A 24,614-nucleotide genomic window follows, 5' to 3' on the forward strand; every position below is an offset into this window, starting at 1 on the left:
CTCTCCAAATGCGTACTCCGAACTGGGATTTAATCATTTGATTTACGATCATTTAGAAAGAAACAATGAATCTCGCTCACTGACAGCACAAATAAATATAACTTGACAATCTCGATGCCTGCATGAGCAAGGATATGGGGATGGGTCTATCATTGAATCAAAGGCAATAATGAGGGGAAATGACTCATTAACTAACGAGAGAAAAATGCAAGTACACACGTTGTGTATACAAAATAGTTGACAAATATCATTAGTATAGGAAATGTTGTGATATTATGAATCTGTACATGACGTTGTTCAAACAATCACAGCATCGAATTGATCAAATTCCCATACATGAATAATTCGAAATGGATCGAACATGTGTTTTTCAAGTACCTTTAAACAATTGAACCAAATTACAACAACTTTCGTCACAATTCGAGGCCATTTATAGATAGAAATAAAACCTTTTAAAAGAAGACCTCACTCTTAATCTTGAGAGTCAGATCAAAAATACAGAATGGTTTTAGACAACAAATCGACCCCCCAATTCTGATATTAAGGTCCTGTTAGAAGTCTGCTTGGCTATTGCTAGGGCCACTGAATGAGTAAATGCCTCATCAGGCCTCAATTTAACACCCAGTATCTATATCACCAAATGACTCTTGGCCTATCACTCCGCCTGGACAGGACTCGGGTCCACCACAGATTAACTTCCCAGGCATACCTAGTACCCATTTATACTCTCTCTCTCTCAAGCAATGTAGGGTTAGGTGTCTTGCTCAAGGACATGGAGATGAAAGAGCGGTTATCCTTTAGGCCCTAATTTTCTCTAGTAAAAAGTTACAGTTGGCTAGGCTATTGCCAGAGCCACTAACAGCTCATCGGGCCAGAACTTATCAAGGTTTCCATAGCAATAAGAGTGATAAGCAACTGGGAGTATTACCCCCCTGGATAGGATGATGGTCTATCACAGGTTAACTTCCAAATCCAAGGCGAGCCTTGGGACACGTTCAATCCAGGGTTGAGAGAAGTAAGTAGGGTAAAGTGCCTTGCCCAGGGACACAAATAGATGAAACAGTGCTGATCTGTCCCAGTGTCGAACCTACGACCTCCTGGTTTAAGCCTGGCATTCTAACCACTCTGCCACTATTACCCCCAAGGTTCCCCCCAGGCCCAAATTTATTATTAAAATTATCCTAAATCTGGGCTTTAATTAACTGTGACATGTTTTTTTCTGCAGCAGCTGTTGTGCAATAAATCATTGGTTCAATAGGCGTTTTTACACGGTGCGGGTTCAAGCCGGATCGAGACTAGTTCAGGTACCAGCCGGTTTATTTTCCCTCGTGTAAAAGCGAACCTACCGTCCTGAACCCTCCTGGTCCGAGGCGGGTTCCGATCGCCGGTCTCGGGTCGGTGCAGGCCGGTGTAGGCCGGTGGAGGAGGGTTTATTTATGCGTGTAAAAGCGAACCGGCTCCGAGCCGGTTTGCACACGGTACTCGCGTGACGTCATTCGCGGGAATAGCTGCCGTGTTCCTGGCATGAAATTTTCCGCGGAAAGAAACTGCTGTGAAATCTTCAATTTATCGAGAGCAAGAGCTTTCTTTCCATACAAATGCTGTGTACCAAAGCAAAAACTCTGCATCTCACCGGCGCCATCGTGAACCATTTTGTATTATTTGTTGAAGGTTGTGATATTTTCGTAGCTCCACCGCCAGCAGGATTGATCAGCGCCACCAATTGACGATGTTAGTGACGAACCGGCCTGGAGCCGGATCGAGGCCAGATCGTCGAACCGTCCCCGTGTAAAAGCGAAATGAACCGTCCTGAACCGAACACGCCTCGTGACGGTTCAGGAGGGTTGTCTTGAACCAGCACCGTGTAAAAAGGCCTATTATCAAACACCAATGTGGAATTCCAGGTCATGACCAATCAAACATCACCGGAAATGTGATGGGATATTGTGCATCAATTAATGCATGTGACTATGTATCGCGTGTTTGCATCATACAATACACGTACATGTTCATTGCAGTACATGTATATCAACATCCTCATCCTCATGTATGACCTTTAACTTCCCATCACATTTTTTTTGAAGTGTATTATTTTAAGAACTGAATCTTTCGGCTCAGATAATCAACATATTTTTCTGACTACAGGCTACAGCAGAACATCTCTATTTAGCTGACAGATTTTGTTCCTACATGTCAGGTAGAATGGGGTATTGGTAGCCCCTGCATTGTTTGATGCATGGGGATATCAATCAATATCATAGGCAGGGGCTACAATTACACCAGGGCTACAATTACCCCATTCTACCCTATTTCTACCATTTGAATGACTCAACAGTTCTCCAAACACCATCAAATTTTCTATTTTGATGCAAAATGTTAGCATTTCTGTGAGCTAGCAGGATGACCTCGAGGATAGGATGACATTTCCAGTACATCCTAGTCCTACCTCGCGAAACATTTGTTCGACATCGGCATTGGGTGTTTCCCCATACCTGGAACGTTCTACCGAGTTTATCAAACACACTGAAATGATTTATATCATAGGTTATCATGTTTATGGCCAGTAAATTATCACAGATGCTGCAAATTACCGTAAACAATGCTATAGAGAAGGCCTTGTATCAGGAGCTGCATATTAGAGAGAACCATCAGGAAATATACTGGGTATCAAAAAATTATCAGAATGTTAATGGATGGAAATATCAATAGACAAGTTTGAAAAAGCCTGCCAGAGCCACATTGGCCAACCCATCCATGATCAAGTAAAGTGCCCTTCAAACTTGGCACACGTGATTGCACCCCAAACCAGACACGAAATATTTCATTCGATTGTTCGGGTAACCTGCCGTTTTCTAGTACCCCCTGGTTCAGCCTGGCACCCAACAAGCTGCTCATACATGTAGTAGTTGGAAAGCTGTGCACAATGTCACAAATTTACTTTCGCAGGATGCTCTTCATCACTTAAATGTAACCATGGCAACTGAAACACTACCGGCGCACCCATTTTAATCTGGCAAATTATCACTTTTATTTGCAGCGTCGACAAGCCTTGAGCCTGTCTTGAAAGGTCTGAATTCCTTCTACTCACAGCACAGAAGAACAAAATGTGACCCGTCACAGCAAAACCAGGTGCATGTCGCACAGAAGATGAGCCTAAATGACACCAGGAGATAATGGAAGAAATTGATGGGCTCATATTTCACGAAAGGCAGACAATAAAGAAATGAACAAACTGTGCGTCTCAAGATGCCAAGCTCAGAGCGACATGCGCCTGGTTTTGCTGTGACGGGTCACAAATGTCTATTTTATATTGGCACTATAGAAACAGAAATAACGCCATTGGTTGTAAATAACCCCCTGGTTGTTCTAGACCCCTTGGACACATTGGAGCCATTGCCAATATATTGACTCTTGAATAGCTGAATAATTTGAGTGAATATTATTTTCAGCTAATTCTGTACACAAAGTTATTAACCCATAAAGACCAGGACGTTTTTTAAAGCCCACCCGATCTACGACACTTTCCCACAGCTGGTTGTCATTGCCCAGATTCCTTAGGCAAGACACTTGACTATAACCAGTTCATGTCCTTGGCAAGACATTGCCACAGCCTGTTGTCATTGGATTGCCTTGCTGTCCTCAGTCAACACCTCTTTACTGTAGTTAACTTTCCTATGCCCAGATTTCCTTAGGCAGGACGCTTTACTGAAGCCTTTTGTCATCGCCCAGATTTCTTTTGACAAGACACTTCACTGTAGCTCATTGTGTTGTGCCTAGGTGTCCTCAGGCAGGAGATTTTACCAAAGTCTAACTCTAATGTCTTATGCCCAGGTGTCCTTTGCTTGCCTACATGTCCTCAGACAAGACACTTGACTGTAGTCATTGCCCAGATTTCCTTAGGCAAGACACTTTTCCACATTAAATGATGCCCCACTCTATTTAGTCCTGCCTCAGGACACCTAGGCACAAGACAATAGACTACAGCGAAGTGTTTTGACTAAGGACACCCGGGCAATGACAACATTCTGTAGTCAAGTGTTTTGACCAATGACTCCTGGGCAATAAAAACGGACAGCCGTAAAGTGTTTTGCCTAAGGACACCAGGGCATGGGACTTGGCTTAATAGGCCTTCGGACATGTTCTGAGTGTGCGCAGGGTACTGGTTTGTCTTCGTCGAAATCATCCATTTATGGGAGTACTATTGCTAGACATATCAAACCCATAGAATAGCTGGCTGCAGTACCCCCAGTCAAGTACTCAGTACAAATGTACACAGGCTACAGTCCAGTATCGGGCCTATTCATAGTGTCTGAATCCGAATAGACCTATGACGACAACACCTAACGGTTCCAATAATCCGCTGGTCATGCATTGTATTTATAACCAGCTGTGATATCAACTCAATAAAATTCAAAAATACACTATGGTAGACCAATAAGCCTAGTGTGGCCAGCGTGGCTTCATTCATGTGTATTGTACAGTCATAGGCCATAGCACACATCCTGTTCGCTGGCCAGCCTGGCCTTAGGATATAAAATCATTGGCTAAAAAGTTCTTTGTTTCAAAACTTGTACCCGAATACGCTTTTGTCAAAATCTGGTCTAGTGTAGCTGTCACAAACTGTCATCACATAGACATGTACAAAACTAAGAGGCAAGATTCAAATTTTGAAACTGGCAAACTGATAGAAAGTGTGGGAAGTCTGCCCCCCAAAAAGTCGACTTTGAGTCGAAAATCAAATATGATCTTATGATATTTTGATACAGAAAGTCTCCCTGATAACTTGTCACACTTACCAAGCCTTCATACAGTGAGAATGCAGCCCCCATGCCGTCATAATTCAGACATCTTCACAAAGAACATTTAATTCCTGCCTCTTCCTGCTAGTAGTAGTAGCCTTTGCACATGGACTGTACAATGTACCTGAATACACTGGAGACTTGTACAGAAGTGTGACTATTGGGCTATTTTTAGAACTACACAGGTTGTGGCACAATACAATCAGAACGCTGCTCTGTTAGTCATCTCATTGGGGAAAATGACATAATTGGTCTAATGTCAGCATTGTATATCAAGTAGAGACCTAGACTATCGCATAATTGGTAATCTTCTAAATTTTTTATCTGAAGGAATACTATTGATTATCTCATAGATTATTAGCTGTAGATTTCTATGATAGCAATGCCATGGGATATTAACGTTTGCAACCAAAATATCTGGACTAGGCCTCTATCTTCAGCTGCCGTATTTTATTTTCTGGTCATAACCAATTGGGGAGGGGGGGGGGGGTATGCTCCCTGGTGGGGGGGGGATCCAGATCCAGGTGGGTCCGATAGGCGGTCATTGGATAGAAATTTTTTTGGGGGGGACATTAGGGTATATTATTTGTGAGCGGTACTGCATGTCTACCACATCTACAAATAGCTACTGAGAGTTAGAGAACTTCAAAGGACCGAATATTCAATTTTATCGAAAAACAATACTCGTTCGACACTTCTTTGTATCGTGAACTGAAGTGACAGTGAAGCATTGGAAGATAGAAGATGCTGGAAAGGGTATTTAAAGGTGTAGTTTGTTGGTGGATATTGTTTTTATCTGTCCCACAGGTAATTAGAAACAAACATAGCTATTGTGCAGTCATTATGCAAGCAAATATGATGAAACTTGTCACGCATTGTGTTTGTATATAATCAACACACAGCATTGTTGAAATTTGTATTCATTACCTATTTTGATGGTAAAATGTTCATATCTATGAAGTTCAAATTTTCAAATTTTTAACATAACGAACATGGCCTGAAAACAGAAATGAGGCAAAAATGATTCTGGCTGTCATTCCTCTTCTACTGCATTTGGTATTTTAGAGATGCACGCTAGACAGTCAATCCGTGTTTGGTAACAAATCCGCTGTTCTGGACAGTTCCACAACAGAGCCCCACAGCTTTGTGGTCAGGGCCATCATCTTAGGTCAGTATTCCTCTGGCTGTCAGACTGCACGGCCTGAAAGAATGGGAACTTTTTCTTTCCAAACACCAGATGGCAGCACTGAGTAGGCCTACTTGCAAGCCGGTTCAAATGTAACAAGGATGTGTGTGTCCTGAAGGCCGACTGCCCTATTTGAACTTCCAGTTCTTCTTGAGTTCTATTTGCACCACCCTCTCAATGAAGACCGTGCCTGATGTGACAGAAGATGTTCGAAAACAGTCAACACTGGTTTTTCACAACTGTTCAATCAGTATAGTCCATTAATAAATGTTATGTCCGCATCGTTTGAGGCTCTGGAGGGCAAACTACTGGTCAGATTTCTTCCCCAAGCATGCATTTTGTGATACAAGGATGCTCTACACATGTCATCGAGAGTGATCCCCCCCCCCAACTCCTACCGCGGACCATTTGTGAGCTTACTTGGAGAGGAATCCTGTTGATATGGCATGTTTACCTAAACTTTGAGTGGTACAATACAGGGTAGATCCTGGAGCCAGGAAAAGAGGTTACCATGGTGCGCACTGCATTTCTTATCAAAATTCCTGGTGTGTTGCAAAATTTCACGGTCAATTGCAAAGGGGAGGGGGTGTCTGGTGCACCCTTCCTTGGGTCTGCACCTGACAACCGGGTAGGGAACTGAACCCCGGTTGCACAGATGACAGGCACGGCCAGTCAGCTTAGTATATAGGCCTATCGAATAAGAAATTGGCAAATGAGAAAAAAGCAAAGAGGTGAACCTACCAGAATGTTGCCCATGCCTTGGTGCCAAGATAGTGTTGTGAGGCAAACACCACCTCTTCTCAAGGTACTAGGAGTTAGTGCACAAGATGTTGGATACGGCACAAAATACCAAAGCAACAGTCTATACATTACCTCAAAGGCCTACTAAACATAACTCTGGAATGGGGTTAGTGTACAGCAGGTTACAGTGGCGCTGGGTTCTCTGGCCTTCTAGCATTGTTTTCTTTCCATAACGCATTGAAAGCCCAGATTAAAGCAACCTCAACAGGTGTAGGCCTAAAGCTAGTGCATACTCAGTTGCATTACAACCATCAGCATCGTTGTCTTGTATTGTTAATTTCTACGTCACTGTGGGTATCATGCACTGAAATTAATTATATAAACCCCGATGCCGATGGGCTTGGGTTGGAACAAAGGTGTATATTTCACCTACCATCTGACCAGGCCATATCCAAACACACATATAACACATCCTAGACAATATATCCACAAAAATTTAGAAAAATTTCGAATGCTGCAAAAACATCGGAAGGTGAAATCCTGGATGTAAAAATCAACCTCCAGCCTTCCAGAAATATTTTTTATCGGAACTGTTATATCTAATGGTATACAAATGCAAGTGTGTTGAATCAACAATCCATGGTTTAATCGGACATTTTTCAGGAACTTGTCGGAGAAATTATTTCCTGATGAAGGGCAAATCAACTGGCTGTTCTCTTTCTTCTTCATCATTTGCTCTGCACTTGGAGGAGTTATACTTCAGAGGGTATAACTCCTCCAAGGCAGGATGAGTCTTTTGCATGCCACTACGGTTACGCGCCAATTGACTCCGAGATATGCTTCAGAGATGCGTACATATCCAGCGTAAGAGAAACCCCACTTAAAAGTGCACAGGATAAGTTGTAACTCCAGATTATGACAATTTTTCAAAGTCTCACCAATTTGCCTGTTTTATGGACAATAAACTAATTGTTTTTTTCAAAAACAAAATCATAGTTTCACCAATGATGAAAGTTTAAAGAAAGCACTTCCACATTTCCTGAGTGTGCCAGACGAAAACCACAAAATAAATTTTATTGGCCTAAAGGCATTTTGCAAACGAGTGATTTTTGTCACCGCGACCTGCAATTAAAATCACTGCTACGAGTAACAAAAATATATCTCGTCCACAGGTAAAAGCAGTCATCGCTGAGTTTGATTTCGATCGCAGGTTGATGGGATCACCGATTCTTGTCGCAGGCAACTGCGATGACCAATATTTGTCATCATTTGATCACGATCGCAGGTCGCAGCAATTTAAATCCATCGTTTGCAGGGCACTTTCAGGAAAACCATGACCTACCTTAACCATGGCTTTGCCGTTGGTACTTTCTTCAGTCGTGGAACAAGATGCTTGTGCCTCTGAGCTGCCTTCGTTGCTTGCACCTTCACAGTCTAGCGTTATCAGCTGGCGACACCGGTGGTGACATGTGTATTTACATTCTGAAAAGAAAGCGAAAGAATCGTCAGAAAATTTGTTGTCTCTTCTTTTCAACGGACTGGGAACAGACTGAAACTGCTCAAGGTACGCCTCCTGAGTCCTGCTCTCTCTCTGCTCTGCCTCCAGTGGAATAAGATGAAGTTGTCACCTGGATAGATAGTGAGAGAGAATTTTCAAAATTTGTAACTGATCAGTCCCAAAGCCATCAATAGGGCCGTTTAGACGACAGTAAAAAGGCCCGATGAGATCCGATCGAATCCGAATGCGGTCTAAATTTCCCTGGTGTAAACACAAACCGATCGGGTCTCATGTGGTCCCATCGGGTCTTCAAGTGGTCCACCTCTTTTGCTGGTTCCATCGGGGCTAATCCGGATGCATCCGGATCAAATTTGGTCGTCTAAACGCGATCGGGCCTAATGCGGTCTTATCTGGACTAATTTTTTTACCTACACGCATGCGTATTGGATAGGGTACTTCGGCAATACTTCCTTTCATTATAAACACGTGTATTTTCGCGGGAATTAATGTCGTTTTGATTGTCAGTTTTATAGTATTTTCTCTTGGCTTATTTTCATTATATCAATATGGTGAAGGATATGTTCACGGACACGGTTGTTTTCGATCTCATACATATTTGGACCGATCAATCCATTCAGTGGAAGCTAGACAGCAGCTACCATAAGAACGAGCTTGCCTAGTACCATTATAACCCGCATTGCGGCGCTTAATCGGTGACGCCACCGCGACATCCTGCGGATTATTGGTGGAACCAAAAGAAATTAGTCCACATCAGTCCTCATTGCTGTTAGCGTCTAAACGGGTACATTAAAATGAGACCACATCAGGTCTGGAATGGGGTTCGATCGGATCGGATCGGAATGCGGTCTTATGCGGTCTTTTTGGAAAGCGTCTAAACGGCCCTATTGCCATCATGACAAATAAGACTTAAGATAGCAATGCCCCTCCTCCCCATGAGACACTTTGCATACTACTAATAGTACTATCTCCTACATTCCTTTCTCTGACTTGTTTACTTAAAATAGCTTCGGAATGCAATATGCAAGAGTACGTATTAAATTGTCCATTAAAATAGATCATAACTCGACAGTGAAAGGTTAGATAAAACAAAGCTATGTGCTTAGACTTGTCCTTTGAGAATAGAAAGGTTGGACCTCAGTCAGGCCGACAGCTAACTTGATGTTTCATAGTTTCTCATGCTGCTGTCTATGCTGGCAACTTATTAGGCCTGGTTTACATAGGATTCTGGTTTACAGATAATTCACATCGTCACTTGTCACGGTTCACATGTCACTTGTCACAAGCATATTTGCTAATTGACTTTGGCTTGAAAACATATGACATGCATGGCATTATATTCTAAAAGGCCTTAGTCACAGTATATCATTGTTTCTAATACAAAATACATTACGCCTCGTTTTGATCGGAGCGGTCTTGGTATCGTAACCAATGACCGCCTGGGTAGGTATACAATTCTGAATTTTAGCAGACGAATTATTTTCACCAAGAAGCAACGACTCAGCCCCACAAAACAATGTCAAGAACACGAGATTTTGAAGTATTCCCCGATATTGGGAGTTGTGAAGTATGGAGGATACCCGAGGACTCTTTCGAGGTCGTCAGTCAGGATTCAGAAGAGGTCAAAGACGAGGAAATGGTAGAAATCGAGCTAGCAGACTGGGAATTCCCTTGCTGCGTGACGTCATCTTCACAAGCAACAATATGGCGGAGTTCCAGACACCAGGCTGGATCATTCTTTGACGAAAACGGAACATATATACCTTTCAAATCGTATTTAATTTGTTTAATTTTGAAACCTTTTAGAATAGAAATTAATACCTCGCTGTCGGTCATTGGTTGTATAATCAAGACCGCTCGGGTAGACCTCAAATTACGTCCAAAACTCTCGGCGAAGCGCCTCGGGTTTTGGACTGCATTTTCGGTCTACCCGAGCGGTCTTGATTATACAACCAATGACCGCCAGCTCGGTATTAATTCCTTAAGCAATAAATGACTTGTATGACACTTAGGTCGCTCTTTAATAGAAATAACTTGTTCATTCTTCATTTCACACATGAAAATGTGAATTCTTTGTAAACACAGGCATGCAAGTTTAAAGCGAACTGGAACCGCCAAGCCAGTTCGTATGACCTCGTTTTCATTTCCCCCGTATCGGGTGATCAGAACGAGGCATGAATGAAACATGGCGCCTAGCTGTCAATCATTCAGTGACGTCACTACTATGGAATTTACTACGAAAATTCATGAATGAAAGATCGCATGACTCACGTGATTCTCACATGATTCTCAATAATAACAAATTGAACTGCGCATGCTCGGGCACTGGGGGCGGAGCTACAAATCTGAACTCGAATAGGAAGTTGGAAGTTTGACTTTCTCGGGCGGTGAAAGTCGAAAAGTTGAATAAATCGCTCGGCGTTTCCAGTTCGCTTTAACATGCAATGGGTTAATTAGCATGATAGGGAACATGTAACCCAGAAAGGCACCACTTCACCTGTTAAACAGGCTAACCCCCTACCTGAACAGGTGAAACATTATTCTAAGGTTAACCTCAACTCGAATTGGCTGCAAGCTTGACATAGATACTTGTACATGAATGCATGAGGAATTCAGCAAACTTAACATGAAATTCACTACCCATCTGTTTCATGCTAACGTGGCGTGTATTTGCCTGTATTACACCATGAGTACGTACGTAACCTCCAGGTAATCCTGGGGAAATGTCAACATGAAGATGTTGAAAAGTGGTTGCACATCAAGAAACCTTGTTTTCATGAGCCAATTTATTGCTAATTTCATGAATAATATTATCGGATTCCTAACACCTCAAGGCTACATCTACAGTAAGCTGAAGACAGCCATTTTGCAGAAAACAGTGAAGACATTTCTGTCAACTTTCAATTTTATCTGACCTACTAAGATACCCAAAGGAACCGAGTCCCCAACAGGCTTGTTACTAGAATTCATCGGGACCTGGCTGTTAGCTGAGACACCAAGGCAACAGACCCCAGTGGCTCCTACATTGCCAAAACAGCCTTGGCTTCTACTGGTGAAGCAATGGGTAAACCATCAAAGCAGGCGATTTGAGCCAAAAGACCACAACAGCTCCTATACTGCCAGCCTTGGCTATAACCCTGGGGAAGACTGGTAAAGCAATTGGTAAACCATCAAAGCAGGTGATTTGAGCCAAAAGACCACAACAGCTCCTATACTGCCAGCCTTGGCTATAACCCTGGGGAAGACTGGTAAAGCAATTGGTAAACCATCAAAGCCAGTAGACCACAGCAGCTCCTATACTGCCAATACAGCCTTGGCATTGCTGAGGTAGACTGATAAAGCAATGGGTAAACAATCAAAGGAGTTGAGTCCAGGCCAATTAATAATAGCGGCTCCTATATACTGCCAATACAGCCTTGGCTATAGCGTTTGGGGAGACTGTTAACTTCGTTAAGCAATATGTATAAACCATCAAAGGAGGTGCGCCACTTTGATTGTTTCTGCTCAGGGCAGGTAATCATTCAGCTGATGTTGACAAGGGTATCAAGAAATCAATAAACAACAGCAATGCCAGTGTGGTTGCTGATGAGGAAGGGAGCCAATCTGCCAGGGTATTGAAGGAATTGAGTGGGGAATTGCAGCCAGTAGACCACAGCAGCTCCAATACTGCCAATTCAGCCTTGGCAATAATGTGGGGAAGACTGGTAAAGCAATTGGTAAACCATCAAAGGAGGAGCGCCACTTTGATTGTTCCTGCTCAGGGCAGGCAATCTTTCAGATGATGTTGGGAAGGGTATCAAGAAATCAATAGACATTGGCAATGCCAGTGTGGTGGCTGATGAGGAAAGGATCCAAGGTGACATTTATGATGGCATTGGGGGAGATGGGCAGACGCAAGCAGCAATCATCTTGAACCAAAGGGGTAGTCATCGCAGTCTTGCCCTGGAAGTGACTCGAATAATAATTCTGGTCAAACGTTAAACCATGGACTGGGTGGTTTCTTGATGTTTCTTGATGTTTCTTGATGATTCTTTATTTTGTTTTGGATTATTTAGCCTAATGCAACATAGCTGTAAGATACAAACTATACTAACACTTCATGTTACATTTATCATCTGAAACTTCTGTGTATCTAAGAATACCTACTTGGCTTGAATCGGACTAAGCATGACCAATAAGAAATCCTTTGAAGTGAAAGACTGGCAACTTTTCCAAGCCATTTTAGCTTGTTTTGCTGTGGACTCTTTTCACAAAAAAGAGTATTGTGTTCCATTCTGCAGTCAAAACGTTAATCATTGGTCATAATCCTTGAGATTTGTGGAACCCCCCAAATATCGAATGTTCCAAGAAAGAGAAAGGCATGTGACAGAGACGTGTGAACTCGCTGGTGAAAGTGACAACAGACATGGTCGTTAGTGGTAATCTACCACCTGATGTTGACACCAGACAAAACACAATACACAATGAACAAATGAGAGATGTGTGTCTCTGATCGACGATTGGGGAGGATTTCCGGGGTGATGCCAGAAGTGAGTATGGTTCAAGGAACTGATACCCCACTCTCAGAATTAGTTGTCTTATCAAACACCTGAGGGCAGAGCTAAAATTTTGGCCAAAATCTAGGTGCCTCATCGGGGGTTGATGTGAAATTTACATCACACAATGATAAGGCAATCTCTGGTGTACAGTAGATCCTCTTTAGTGAAGACAGCCTTCCGACTGACAAGTACCGCCCTTACTAGAGAGGTGTCCCGATTAGAGAGGTCAAATTAAACGGAGACAACCTATTTGGGACCAAAACTAGAGTCCTTAATAGAGAGGCTGTCCTTATTGGAGAGGTGTTCCCTAAGGGAGGGTCCACTGTGTTTCTTTGCGGGAACAAGAGGACAAGTAAAAATTCTTATACAAACTTCATTTGCAAGCTTCTAAAGGTCAGGGCATCATACAACAACTGTAACAATAGCAAGTGAGTGAATGACCTTTCAACTCATAATGCACATATGCATTAGGTAATTGGAAACAGAAATACATTTCTTGCAAAATGGACAGGATATAACGTACTAAATCAAACATAGATGAGGCTTATTTGTTGGGTTTTTTTCAAAAAAGTTCCAGTGCTAGAAACAACATGTACAGTCTTGATCAAAAGCAAATGGCCACCTTCTTTCACAAAGTCGTGTGCAACACCGGAATGCAGCACTGACTTGCCAGTAGTCGTCACTTGCGCCCCAGTGACACGGAACTCGTGTGTACCTTGATCATAACTGACGCAAAGCAGAAGGGATGTCAATTGTGACTTGGTCTGTATGCAGAGTTTCAAAGAGACAAAATGATACACCTCAAGGAACTTTTCTGTCAAAACAGGCTTGGTTTCATTAAAAAAATGCTCAACCCTGACATTTCCTCAGCAAAATGAAAGTTATTGACATTTAATCCGTTGAAAGAACTGAAGTACGGTACTCAAAGGAATGTCACAAATAATGTTTGTTCATCCCTAATTCATTTCTGATGAATAATTTTATAGGAGATCTTAAGTTGAAAACTGAAAGCAGGAAGGATTACCTCGAAAGATTGAAGGTCAACCAAGCCTTAGGATCTGAGCAAAAAATGTGCTGCTGAAGAAATATCCACGAACAGAACTTGTTGCTACACAGAATCTGAGCAAAAGGGATGGTCATGGCAACTGTGCTCCACAGCCTCCTGGTGATGAATGACTAGCAAATTACCCGTGATGTGGGTAGGTTGAAATGGGCTTTTCCTTGAACTGCATGAGAGGAGGAATGGTCCTCTTTTAGGACACCAGGATGGGTGGAAGATCAGTGTCAGGATTTGGGTCACACACTTTTTTTAGCAGGACTTGGAAAGAGCAGTATATTGCATCATGATTCAGCCAAAATTGTTCAGTGTGAGTCCAGACTTTTTCAGAGACGGGTTGTCGTTACAGGTACCCCTTCCCTCCTCATAAGAGGCTACCAACATTTTTTGATCCATGAAGTGATCTGCACAACATCTGAAGACATCTCTTTGCCTACTCGTAAAAGAAGACGCATTGTTTCTGTGATATGAAGCAAGTAATTGGAGGCGGAAGGCAATTAGACCATGTTTTCCAGCAACATGGTTGATTAGATCCTTTTACCCTAGAACCTCTCTCTAACAGCGCTGGTGAGGGGAATTCTGGAACAGGTTGAGACCAAATGATGCTCTGATCTAATCGCCAAAACCAGGCCTACCAAAATTCTTATTCAGCTCTTTAAAGCTTTAGCAAATTGCTTTCTGTTGTTGTGACACACATGCAAACACCTGTAAAAAACCATAGAACAGAGAAGATTATCCTTGAACACTGCGATATTTTTTTCAAATACCGCTACAAAAATGTCGTCCATTTGAGAGGTGAATCAATAATCGTATCTGTGAATCAATGTGATTCGATGACAGCATCCCTGCCTCAGGCACTCAGAGTATTGGATACAGGTGGAGATATTCTGATTATTATTGAATCATCTAAATACATTTTTTCCCCCGCAGAAAAAAATCGATAAAGAGCCGCGTATCGAGAGATCTAGTTGAACTCTCATTACTCTTTGTGATATCAGTATTTTCAAGGTGAAATTCATCAAATAGTATTGGATATTGCTTTAACACTTTCCTCCTGTGTTTATTCAGAAATCAATTTTTTTAAGACAAGGTTGATTCAAACAAAAAGTGGCCAGCTTCCACGAGAAATCCATACTCCCAATTGGGAATAATATTTTACGGAAATTTGTCCACTCACTCTATTTTCTAAGTTTTCACATGGCTGCATTAGTTAATGAAGCATGGGCTTAGGATTAAAATGTTTTTAGATTAGAAAAATTGTGATATTTTTGTGACGCGCTGTAGCACTTCGCCATAGCAGCCTCTGAAATGACCAATTTTAGCCGAAAAGTTTGCCAAAAATGCATGGCAGATCGATGCGATGATTGCGACATAGTCTTGTCTGCTTCATCAGTCCCAAGTTACAGCCATCTCTGTGACATAAAAAAAATTAAAATCGGCTTGGCTGGTATATCGCAGGTTAACTTCCCAGGCAAGCCTGGTACCCATTTACTCCTGGGTGGAGAGAAGCAAGTAGGGTTAAGTGTCTGCCCAAGGACACACAGATGAGATAGTGTTGATCTGTATGAGTATGGAACCTACGCGACCTCCTGGTTACAAGCCCTCTGCCACTGATCCGCCTGCAGCAGATTTTCCTGTCTGACTCTGTCGTATTTTTCCTGATTTTTGCATCAAAAAGCCCACTCCCAGCTAGCTAAGCACAACCTTGATGAGAGAGCGGGTGTGGTTGATGCTGCGAGGGAGAGAAATCGACTCAGCATTGTTTCCATTTCCTGGAAGCGATAATATCTGACATTAACATGATTGATTGCCATTATAGTCACTTTCAACATTATGCCTTCTTCCTTGAACATGCAGACTCATCACATTGTCAGTGAGTACATGTTTATTTTGATATATACATGTACATTCTAAAACACCTTGATTCTGATAAACCACAGTGCCTCATTTTAATGGCAGTGGCTACGGTTTGGCAACCATAATCGCTAGGGCTGGTGCAAAATATGGAAGCAGTCAAAATCAAATATTTCATTGTTTAGTTTGAAGAGTTTTATAATAGATATTGATACCTCATTGTCATTATTGGTTATATCACCAAACACCGCTAGGGTGAAGCTACCATTGTGCCCCAAATGTCTGCTGCCACCTCGGTATTGGCCCACATTTCTAGCTCTACCCTCATTGTGTTTGATGAGACAACCAATTCCTCAAGTTCGGGATCAATTCCTTAAACCTCATTTGCTCAGCCCTTTTAACTGACCACCTTTTTGGGCAACACCCTGTATATCTTCACAAGAAGATGACTCTCAAGGCCAACAAATGACAAAATGTCATTTCACTACAAGGAAGAGCTTTGAGCGCGAAGTGGTTCAAAAAGCACCTGAAAGCAGACTTTAACCAAAAAAAACAACAACATCGAAAAAATACAAATTATGCAAACCTTCATCATGTACATGGGAACAATCGGTACACTTTTCGGCCAAAATCGATATAGGTGGCGCGTCAGTTTGAATCGTAGCAGCAGTCTTCAGCGGAGTGGAATTCCTGGGAGGTGAGGTCCGAAAGTGTTTGGAAGCTAACGAGGCTGATTTTGGCGATGGCGTCGAACTGGTGTGTTTTGGCGATAATGTGGATGAATACTTCAGTGATGACGTGGCGTGTTTAGCGGGCGAGGGCTCAGGGGTATTGTTGGCAGTTCCTCCATGCGTTTGGCCCATCTTCTTGAGCCGACATCACAGACACACAAGGCCTTCCAACCATCCTATCGTCTGTCCCCGATTTTTAACTATCTGGTTGACCTTTTGTGATTGGATAGGTACCCAATGATGAGTTCTATCAGTCACTTGACACAGTATAACCTAGAAATCGTCCATGTATTCCTCTTGAAATTATGTACATACTCAATTGAACATTCCCCTTTTTGTGCCCCAGATGTTTCACTATCAAATGATTGACAATTGTGTCACAAAATCTTCAATCACAACACATCACAGACTATTCCAATACTGAAATCAAATAATCTGCTCAATAACGAAAAAGATCATTCCATTCGTTATTCGAGTACGCAGTTGTCACTTTCTCGTCATGTTGCTGGCATCACTGATTGAAATTAGCCATCATGTACCTGAATCCACAGGTATTCGCCAACAAATCCTTGATCTGCGTGCACACTGCGACAGCTATCCCTTCATACTGTGCATAAATTCTCGAGCACCTCAACAAATATCTGCGATCGTTTCAGCCTCATCTCGCTGTATACTTACGAAGAAAGTGCAGCATCTCGCACTGCGGTGAAAAATCTATAAACCTTAGCTCTCGACAATGGAAGGTAATTCACAGGAACACTGACGGCTAACGGCTGATCATAAGTATAATTTATGGCAGTTACCATGTGAAGACCAAGTGCGTCTCATTTCTAATGACCAGAATCTGGCAAGCCCATAAAGGGGGACTATAGGCAGAAGCAGGGGGGTTAAAGTGGCCATCTTCGGGTGACTAATAGGCATAGTAAGGACACTGGGTTATGTTTGATTCACCACTTGATACATATTCCTGGTACAAACTTGAAGAGTTTTGACCCACTATGAGATGGGAGAGACCCCTGGTGGTCACTTTGAGTAACTTTATCTTGCCTGCTTGGCTGCTGCTCATAGACTTCCTCTAAGGGCTCTGTGTAGGAAAAAATGTTTGGTGATGCCAGGGGTGAAGCTGGAAGTGCATACTTTGATGAAATATGATGGTTCCGTGATGGCCTCTTTGACAATTATTTCAGAGGTATAAAAAGAAATTTGGTGATCCAGATTAGATATGTTTTAGATCAGGATAAGATTTATCAGCCATTAACTGTGGTTGGTAAGGATGTAGAAAACTGATTGAAAGAACAAGAAGCCATTTTTTGTCATATCTAACCATAGTTGGAATGATGTAACTATATATAACCTGTTGATATCATTGGAATTAGATTTTGAACTCTAGTACTTAACAACGCCGAAAAGTATGGCAACTAACCACAAAACCAGGTTGTACTTCTGCAGTGTCAAATAAACGCTGAGACAGAGTCATCCCAGCTCGATACAAGACCAAGTTATATTTCTGTAGTGTCAAATAAACACTGATACAGAGCCATCCCAGCTTGATACAAGACCAAGTTATATTTCTGTAGTGTCAAATAAACACTGATACAGAGCCATCCCAGCTTGATATAAGACCAAGTTATATTTCTGTAGTGTCAAATCAACACTGATACAGAGCCATCCCAGCTTGATACAAGACCAAGTTATATTTCTGTAGTGTCAAATAAACGCTGATACTGAGCCAGCCCAGCTTGATACAAGACCAAGTTATATTTCTGTAGTGTCAAATAAACACTGATACAGAGCCATCCCAGCATGATACAAGACCGAGTTATATTTCTGTAGTGTCAAATGAACGCTGACACAGAGCCATCCCAGCATGATACAAGACCGAGTTATATTTCTGTAGTGTCAAATGAACGCTGATACAGAGCCATCCCAGCATGATACAAGACCGAGTTATATTTCTGTAGTGTCAAATAAACGCTGATACTGAGCCAGCCCAGCATGATACAATACCATTGACCAATATCTAACAAAGACCACCAAAACAACTATACCTTTTCAAAGAATGAAACAGCTTTTCCATCAAAAAGCCTTGAATCACCAGGCAGTGAAAAAACCCTGATGCCCCAGCCCTCAGGTAGTGGCCTGCCTTATGCTCAAGTAATAATCATCAAATGCCACATGGATTATGCACCTCCACTTTCGTGCAATCTACCAGATTGCCCTGGAGCAAAGTAATGGCTTATACAGTAAAGGAGCTAAACTCTTTCTCCTCAAAATGATGGGGATCTGATCGCAAATAATGGACAGATCTTCAAATTCTCCTCCACATTAGTTCAGACTGGAGAGAGGCTATCAGTGTCATTGGGGGTACTCCTGTTACTGACATACACATTCCAATAGTCTGAGGGCAATCTTTGGACGACATCTAAAATATCAAGGGTAGCTTACCCGAGTTTGTCTAGAGGGTACACACGGGTTATAAAATTCTAATGTATATACCAGTGAAGTTGGCTACAAATGGCGGCTCATAACATTTTCCCCGGATGCTCTGACAAAAATGATTCCCAGAGGTCCAAAAGACCTATGGTAGATCTTCAAACGAAAGTTGGCTCTTGGCCACTCTCCTGCCAAGGTATTGAGTAAAGAGGGCCACTCTCGTTTCACTGAGAGTAAATGGTGGAAACCTCAAAGCAAAACTAGGGAAGACAGCTGCATGGCATAGCACAAGTGGATATATATAGGCTACTAGGTGGGCCAATCTGGTTTAGCCAAGGGTAGATGCCTAAACAAGTTGGTATCAAGTAAGGTGGACCAAGCTGGTTGGACCTCTGGCATAAACAAGAGTAGATGCAAAGACAAGTTGGCATTGAGTATATGGAGGACCACACTGGTTTGGTCAAGGGAAGGCTTCAAAGCGAAACCAGGGTAAGCTGGACCTCTGTCATAACCTAGCATTGATGGAAGTATGAATGGAAACAGGCTGAGGCGGGCCAAGAGTAGATGGTGGAACTTTCAAAGCAGACAACATGCCATACGCAGCGAACCTACCTGGGCCATGTATATGTGCTTCGTCTTCTGATTCACTTTCATCACTATTCTCTCCGGAGAAACAGTCACTCCTATGACTTCTGCAACTTCCAAATGAACTACTACAACTCCCCCAACTTCCAAGACCATCATCCCGTTGACGACTTTGGAGAAAATTCAGGAAAGAATCTGCTGATGCTGACGATGTCGATGATCGTTTTGACGACAAATATTCCTCAAAATCACTCAATCTCCGCTTGAATGGACTACTCTCCAAGATATCCTCGAATTTACTACTGAATACATCCCGCTGAAAGAAATCATCGAACCTGCTATCCATGTGACACTTGTTCCGAAAAAAATCCCGCCACCTGACATTTTTGAATTCCTCTGACCCCTCGTAATCACCGGCGTTTCCTGGCACACCAAGATTTTTCATCCTTCGCTTTTTAATGGAATCAGACAGAGCACGGATAGGAACATCATGGATTTTATCAACATATCCTGCGGATGCCCCTCTCTTGCCAACCCTTGGAATCAAAGGCGAGGTCCTTGGGCTCTGTAGTTCTGACCTTTGCCTCCTACCATCTGAATCTCTTTGAAATATTTGAGCCAAGTTTTCACCAGATATGTAGTCCTCATAGTCACCATCGCCATATTGATCAGGGACCGGATGCTTGGGATCAAATGCTTTCCAAGCTTTTCGATGCCAAACCTGACGATCGGGATCAAAGTCAAAGACACCGCCGCTTGTGCGGAATCCTGGGCTACAGGTGCAAGGAGCTCCTGAGTAGCATTCCTCGTGTGGCACATCAGTCCACACACCAGACGGCCTCGGAGAGTTTCCCAACAAACTGTAACGCTGGTTCTCCCTTTGTTCATAATTTGGGTCAAAGACGTTGGACTCTTTACGAATCCAAACTTCAGGGTCAGATGAGTCTGAATCTGAATCCCTCATGGGTAGTGATAATGTGGAGTATGGTTCGTCATGAAAAAGTGTGCCTTTCAAGTGATTGTACAAATCGTCGACGTACTGAGCTTCCATAACGTTTTCAGTAGCAGGTTCTTTCAGTCCATCAAGGACATTGGTGTCACTTTTAGCACCTTTGTTCACACAACCGTGTCTACCCTGACTTAAAACAGAGCCTCCTTGATCCATCTGTTCCACAGCATAGGGCTGCTCCTTCCAAAACTGTCCATCTGATTTTAGTCGTAAAGTAGGACGCAGTTTTCCATAGGCATCAGGTACACTTTCAATGTCATTACCCCTAGATTTCCGCTGGTTTTTAGGACTAAGTGGCTCATATTCATTGTCACCTCTCTGCAACTTTGGTTCAAGATAAGGACTAAGAGGCCCATAGACACCCGTCTTTTTACCAGAGTTTATATCACCCTTCAGAAGACAGATTCCACTTTGTTGTGAAAACTTCGGAAGGTCCGATTCTGTATTTTTGTAGCTGTGTCCTGGCGGTTTCGGTACTTCAGCAGAATCTGAGTCGAATGAGCTTCTCACTTGACCATCGTCTCCATCATATGACTTTGATTTGCTATGAGATCCCACACCTTTCGAGCCCTTTTTCCCAGAATAAAGGGGCTGTCTACGATAAGAGAAAGGGCCTGTTCGTACACCAGGTTCCGAGATCTGACGATCAGCATCACCAAAGGATTTACTCCTGCCGTGTGAAGGGTTTATTTGCTGCGTCAAGTCAATGGGGAATCTGTTATCGTGGGTGGGGGAAGTCACATAAAACTTCGATTTCGTGCCAATATTTTGTGCTGTTGCATTGTTATTATTCCTGTTTAGTGCATCCTTATTCCTGCTGGCAACCTTAGCCAAACCTTGAAACATTTGTTGAAGACTCAGCGACGTTGAAGGCGAAAGCTGGATCTTATTTCCAAGAGGAAGCGGTGTCTTCCCAAAGCGTTTTGGCTCAGCCACATTGACTACTCTACTAACATTCCTGAAATCTCTTCGCACTAAGTTCCCATTTTCGGTAGAATATTCCACAGGCTTGTTTCCTTCTGTAGTTGCATGATCCACAGGTTTATAAACGGAATAATCCACTGGCCCAGACAATCCCGACGAAGAATACTCCAGTGGTCTATACACCGCAGACCCACTTTGGTGAAACTCATCCGTGGTAGAACAGAAACCGCTATCCGGGAATTTCTCCACAGTTTGTGTCTGCTGATGTATATCTGGGGCATTCTTACTTCCAGAGATGCGCAAAAGTTTTTTCTTTCCCGTTGAAATGCTCATGGTACGTTTTCTGTGTTGATCGGTAACTCTCAATTGTAGACAAAATGCTCAGGTATTCTCTTCCATCTACCTGGCTGGGTAGAACCGTAACGCGATATCGGTGTCACTTCTTTACTGCTTTAAAACAATATATCAAGATATTCGAAGACTCGTAGCCTCGTAGACTTCTCTTGACTTCACTGTTTTGCAACTATCCTCTTGCATTCCACAACAACACTATTGATAATCCAAATTGACATCACATAACCAAGGCAGAGAACTCTTCCTTGATGTACATTTCACTGTTTCAGGAGGTTTACTGGAATTATCTCGGCCAACATAGGCCTACCCACTTACACAAGATGACTTGCGCAAAGATTATATCATCTACAAATGCGTAACATTTCATTAATTGTCAGCAATCTGTTTACAGGTAGCACATCAGAAATTGTTGGTGTCACCTTCTCAATCTGACATGAAGTGTGTTAAGTTGTACATCAACATACAGAAGTTCTGGTTAGCTTAGACTGACACCAATGTGTTCTAGGTTAGACAAAGATACATCAGCAAGAGCTCAGAATTAAGGCAACTAGTAGATAACTTCTTCACACCTGAACAGGCCTTCCGCTTCAAACCGTTATTTCCACGCAGAAGAACATCATGGGTACAGTTTTGTTGCTTGCGATTGCATACACCAAAGCTAGTGATACATTGAGAATAGAATTTGAATCATCATCAGAAACGTGTGTGCAATATTCGAAGAAATATTTCCAACATGAAAGAGGAAAGAGATGCAAACATGGACCGGCTGTTGGTATAGGCCTTTACCTTCATGAAGGAGTTATCAACACATGCAGGTAGGCCTGAGTATCTGTTTCGCTTTCTGCATGTCGACTGGATTAAGTTCATTATTTGTGATTTCTTTGTAACAGGAGCTTGACTACGCCAGCGGATGGGACTTAAAATGTTTCCTGACAACCATTTTCAAGAAAACAATATTTTTGTCTTTTGATTTTTCTGCTTTTGAAAGGAATTCACCAACCGAACCGTCGACACCAGGCTTGGTTTTTTCACCACACCATGCATATCAGAATGGCAGATGCAGGCCTACGATATATGTGATGATTCATGTTACAGACTATGCACTGTAAGTCATTTCCCTAGGTCCCACGAAGATTCCACTACGTTCCACTGAAACCAAACCAAGCGGAACCACTTACAATATGTAATCTGTCACATGAATCGCCACACTAATGATATTCAATTCAAAAAATACAGTAGGACCTCTCTACTGAGGACACCCTGGGACTGACAAGTACTGTCCTTAAGAGAGAGGTGTCCAGATTAGAGGTGCAATAGAATGGAAACAACCAATCGGGACCAAAACTAGTGTCCTTAATAGAGAGGCTGTCCTTATTAGAGAGGTGTCCACTAAGGGAGGTTCCATTATACTCTGATGGATGCGTGTCATACAACACGCTTTTAAAGAATTCAATGAAAGTTGAGCCGTGGTAATGCAAGATTATTGCAAATAAAAGATAAGTGTTTTGGAATAGCATGCCAAAGTTTTTGCTATCGATACAAGTACTTGCCTGTCGATGACATATCTGTGATGCTAATACTCTCGTACTTGTCCCATGGACTGAGGCTATGTGACACTGACCCTATCATCCACTTTATATACATGAATGGACCATGGGTGGCTGGGGAATAACATTTATTGTTGCATCAACCGTTTCACGAAGCTAAAAGTAGGATAATTCGCTAATTTTCGATTGGCAATGGACTATTAACGCATTTGCTGCCAACATTCAATGTTTGATGCATTATTGTTGAAACCTTTCCACTTTTAAAGTTCGCATTTGAACCAACCTTCCTTTGATATTTGCAGGTTTTAGATGTTATAGAATATTAGTGGACTTTTCCTAATAATCACTGAAAATAAAGTCAGACTCAAGATAGCTCTTTTCATTGTAACCGGTATCTTGAACCTTGATCAAAGCACATTTTAAAGCATTGCCATTACTATACCAATCTCCACCAAAAAAAAATCTGAGGATTTAAGGATGTGCTGCAAACATGCTCGGTGGAACTTGGCCTTGCTAGGGGGAACCAAGTAGGGATGTGGCTGCGAGTTGAATCTACAACCCCTAGATCATCCAGCTGATACAAGATCGCATATGCTGACAGTGGTGCTGGTGGATGATGGCACACTAACTCAGGAGATCACAGTGTAGATAAGTCAAAACTGGTATAAATCTATAACGAAGCGTGACGAAAGTGTATCAAGCGGAAATTGCTCAGTAATGTGCTGACATACTCGTGGCAATCGAAAATTGAAGTAATTGAATTTATGATTATTATTCATATGAACTATCCCCTTGAGGTTTCAATCATGGATAAAAATGGTTATGTGAAATTTACGGCAATTGACCCTTAAATAAAACATGCGGTACACTATTCTACACTTTTCTGCTAATAGCCATGTCTGTCTGCCACTAGCCATGTCAGTCTGCCCTGAGCCATGTTGGTCTGCCACTAGCCATGTCAGTCTGCCCTGAGCCATGTCGGTCTGCCACTAGCCATGTTGGTCTGCCACTAGCCATGTTGGTCTGCCACTAGCCATGTCAGTCTGCCCTGAGCCATGTTGGTCTGCCACTAGCCATGTCAGTCTTCCCTGAGCCATGTCTGTCTGCCCTGAGCCATGTCTGTCTGCCCTGAGCCATGTCTGTCTGCCCTGAGCCATGTCTGTCTGCCCTGAGCCATGTCTGTCTGCCCTGAGCCATGTTGGTCTGCCACTAGCCATGTCAGTCTGCCCTGAGCCATGTCGGTCTGCCACTAGCCATGTCTGTCTGCCCTGAGCCATGTTGGTCTGCCACTAGCCATGTCAGTCTGCCCTGAGCCATGTCGGTCTGCCACTAGCCATGTC

The 24,614-nt window shown here is 42.6% G+C and overlaps 1 protein-coding gene across 6 annotated transcripts in view; it reads right to left on the reverse strand.

The window, feature by feature from the left end:
• The window catches only part of LOC135490608 (ras association domain-containing protein 1-like), a 63,358-nt gene that overhangs the window by 17,380 nt on the left and 21,364 nt on the right, over nucleotides 1-24,614 (reverse strand). For 4 of the 6 annotated variants that reach the window (XM_064775852.1, XM_064775851.1, XM_064775853.1 and 1 more), the window contains one exon: nucleotides 8,069-8,208. In XM_064775852.1, coding sequence (XP_064631922.1) covers nucleotides 8,069-8,208 — 140 coding nt within the window. Of the gene's footprint in view, nucleotides 1-8,068; nucleotides 8,209-19,467; nucleotides 21,523-24,614 lie in introns of those variants that run through there. The other 2 variants (XM_064775850.1, XM_064775847.1) reach the window with 2 other exon arrangements.

The sequence above is a fragment of the Lineus longissimus genome, chromosome 7 (assembly GCF_910592395.1).
Source record: "Lineus longissimus chromosome 7, tnLinLong1.2, whole genome shotgun sequence".
In the NCBI taxonomy this organism is placed as follows: domain Eukaryota; kingdom Metazoa; phylum Nemertea; class Pilidiophora; order Heteronemertea; family Lineidae; genus Lineus; species Lineus longissimus.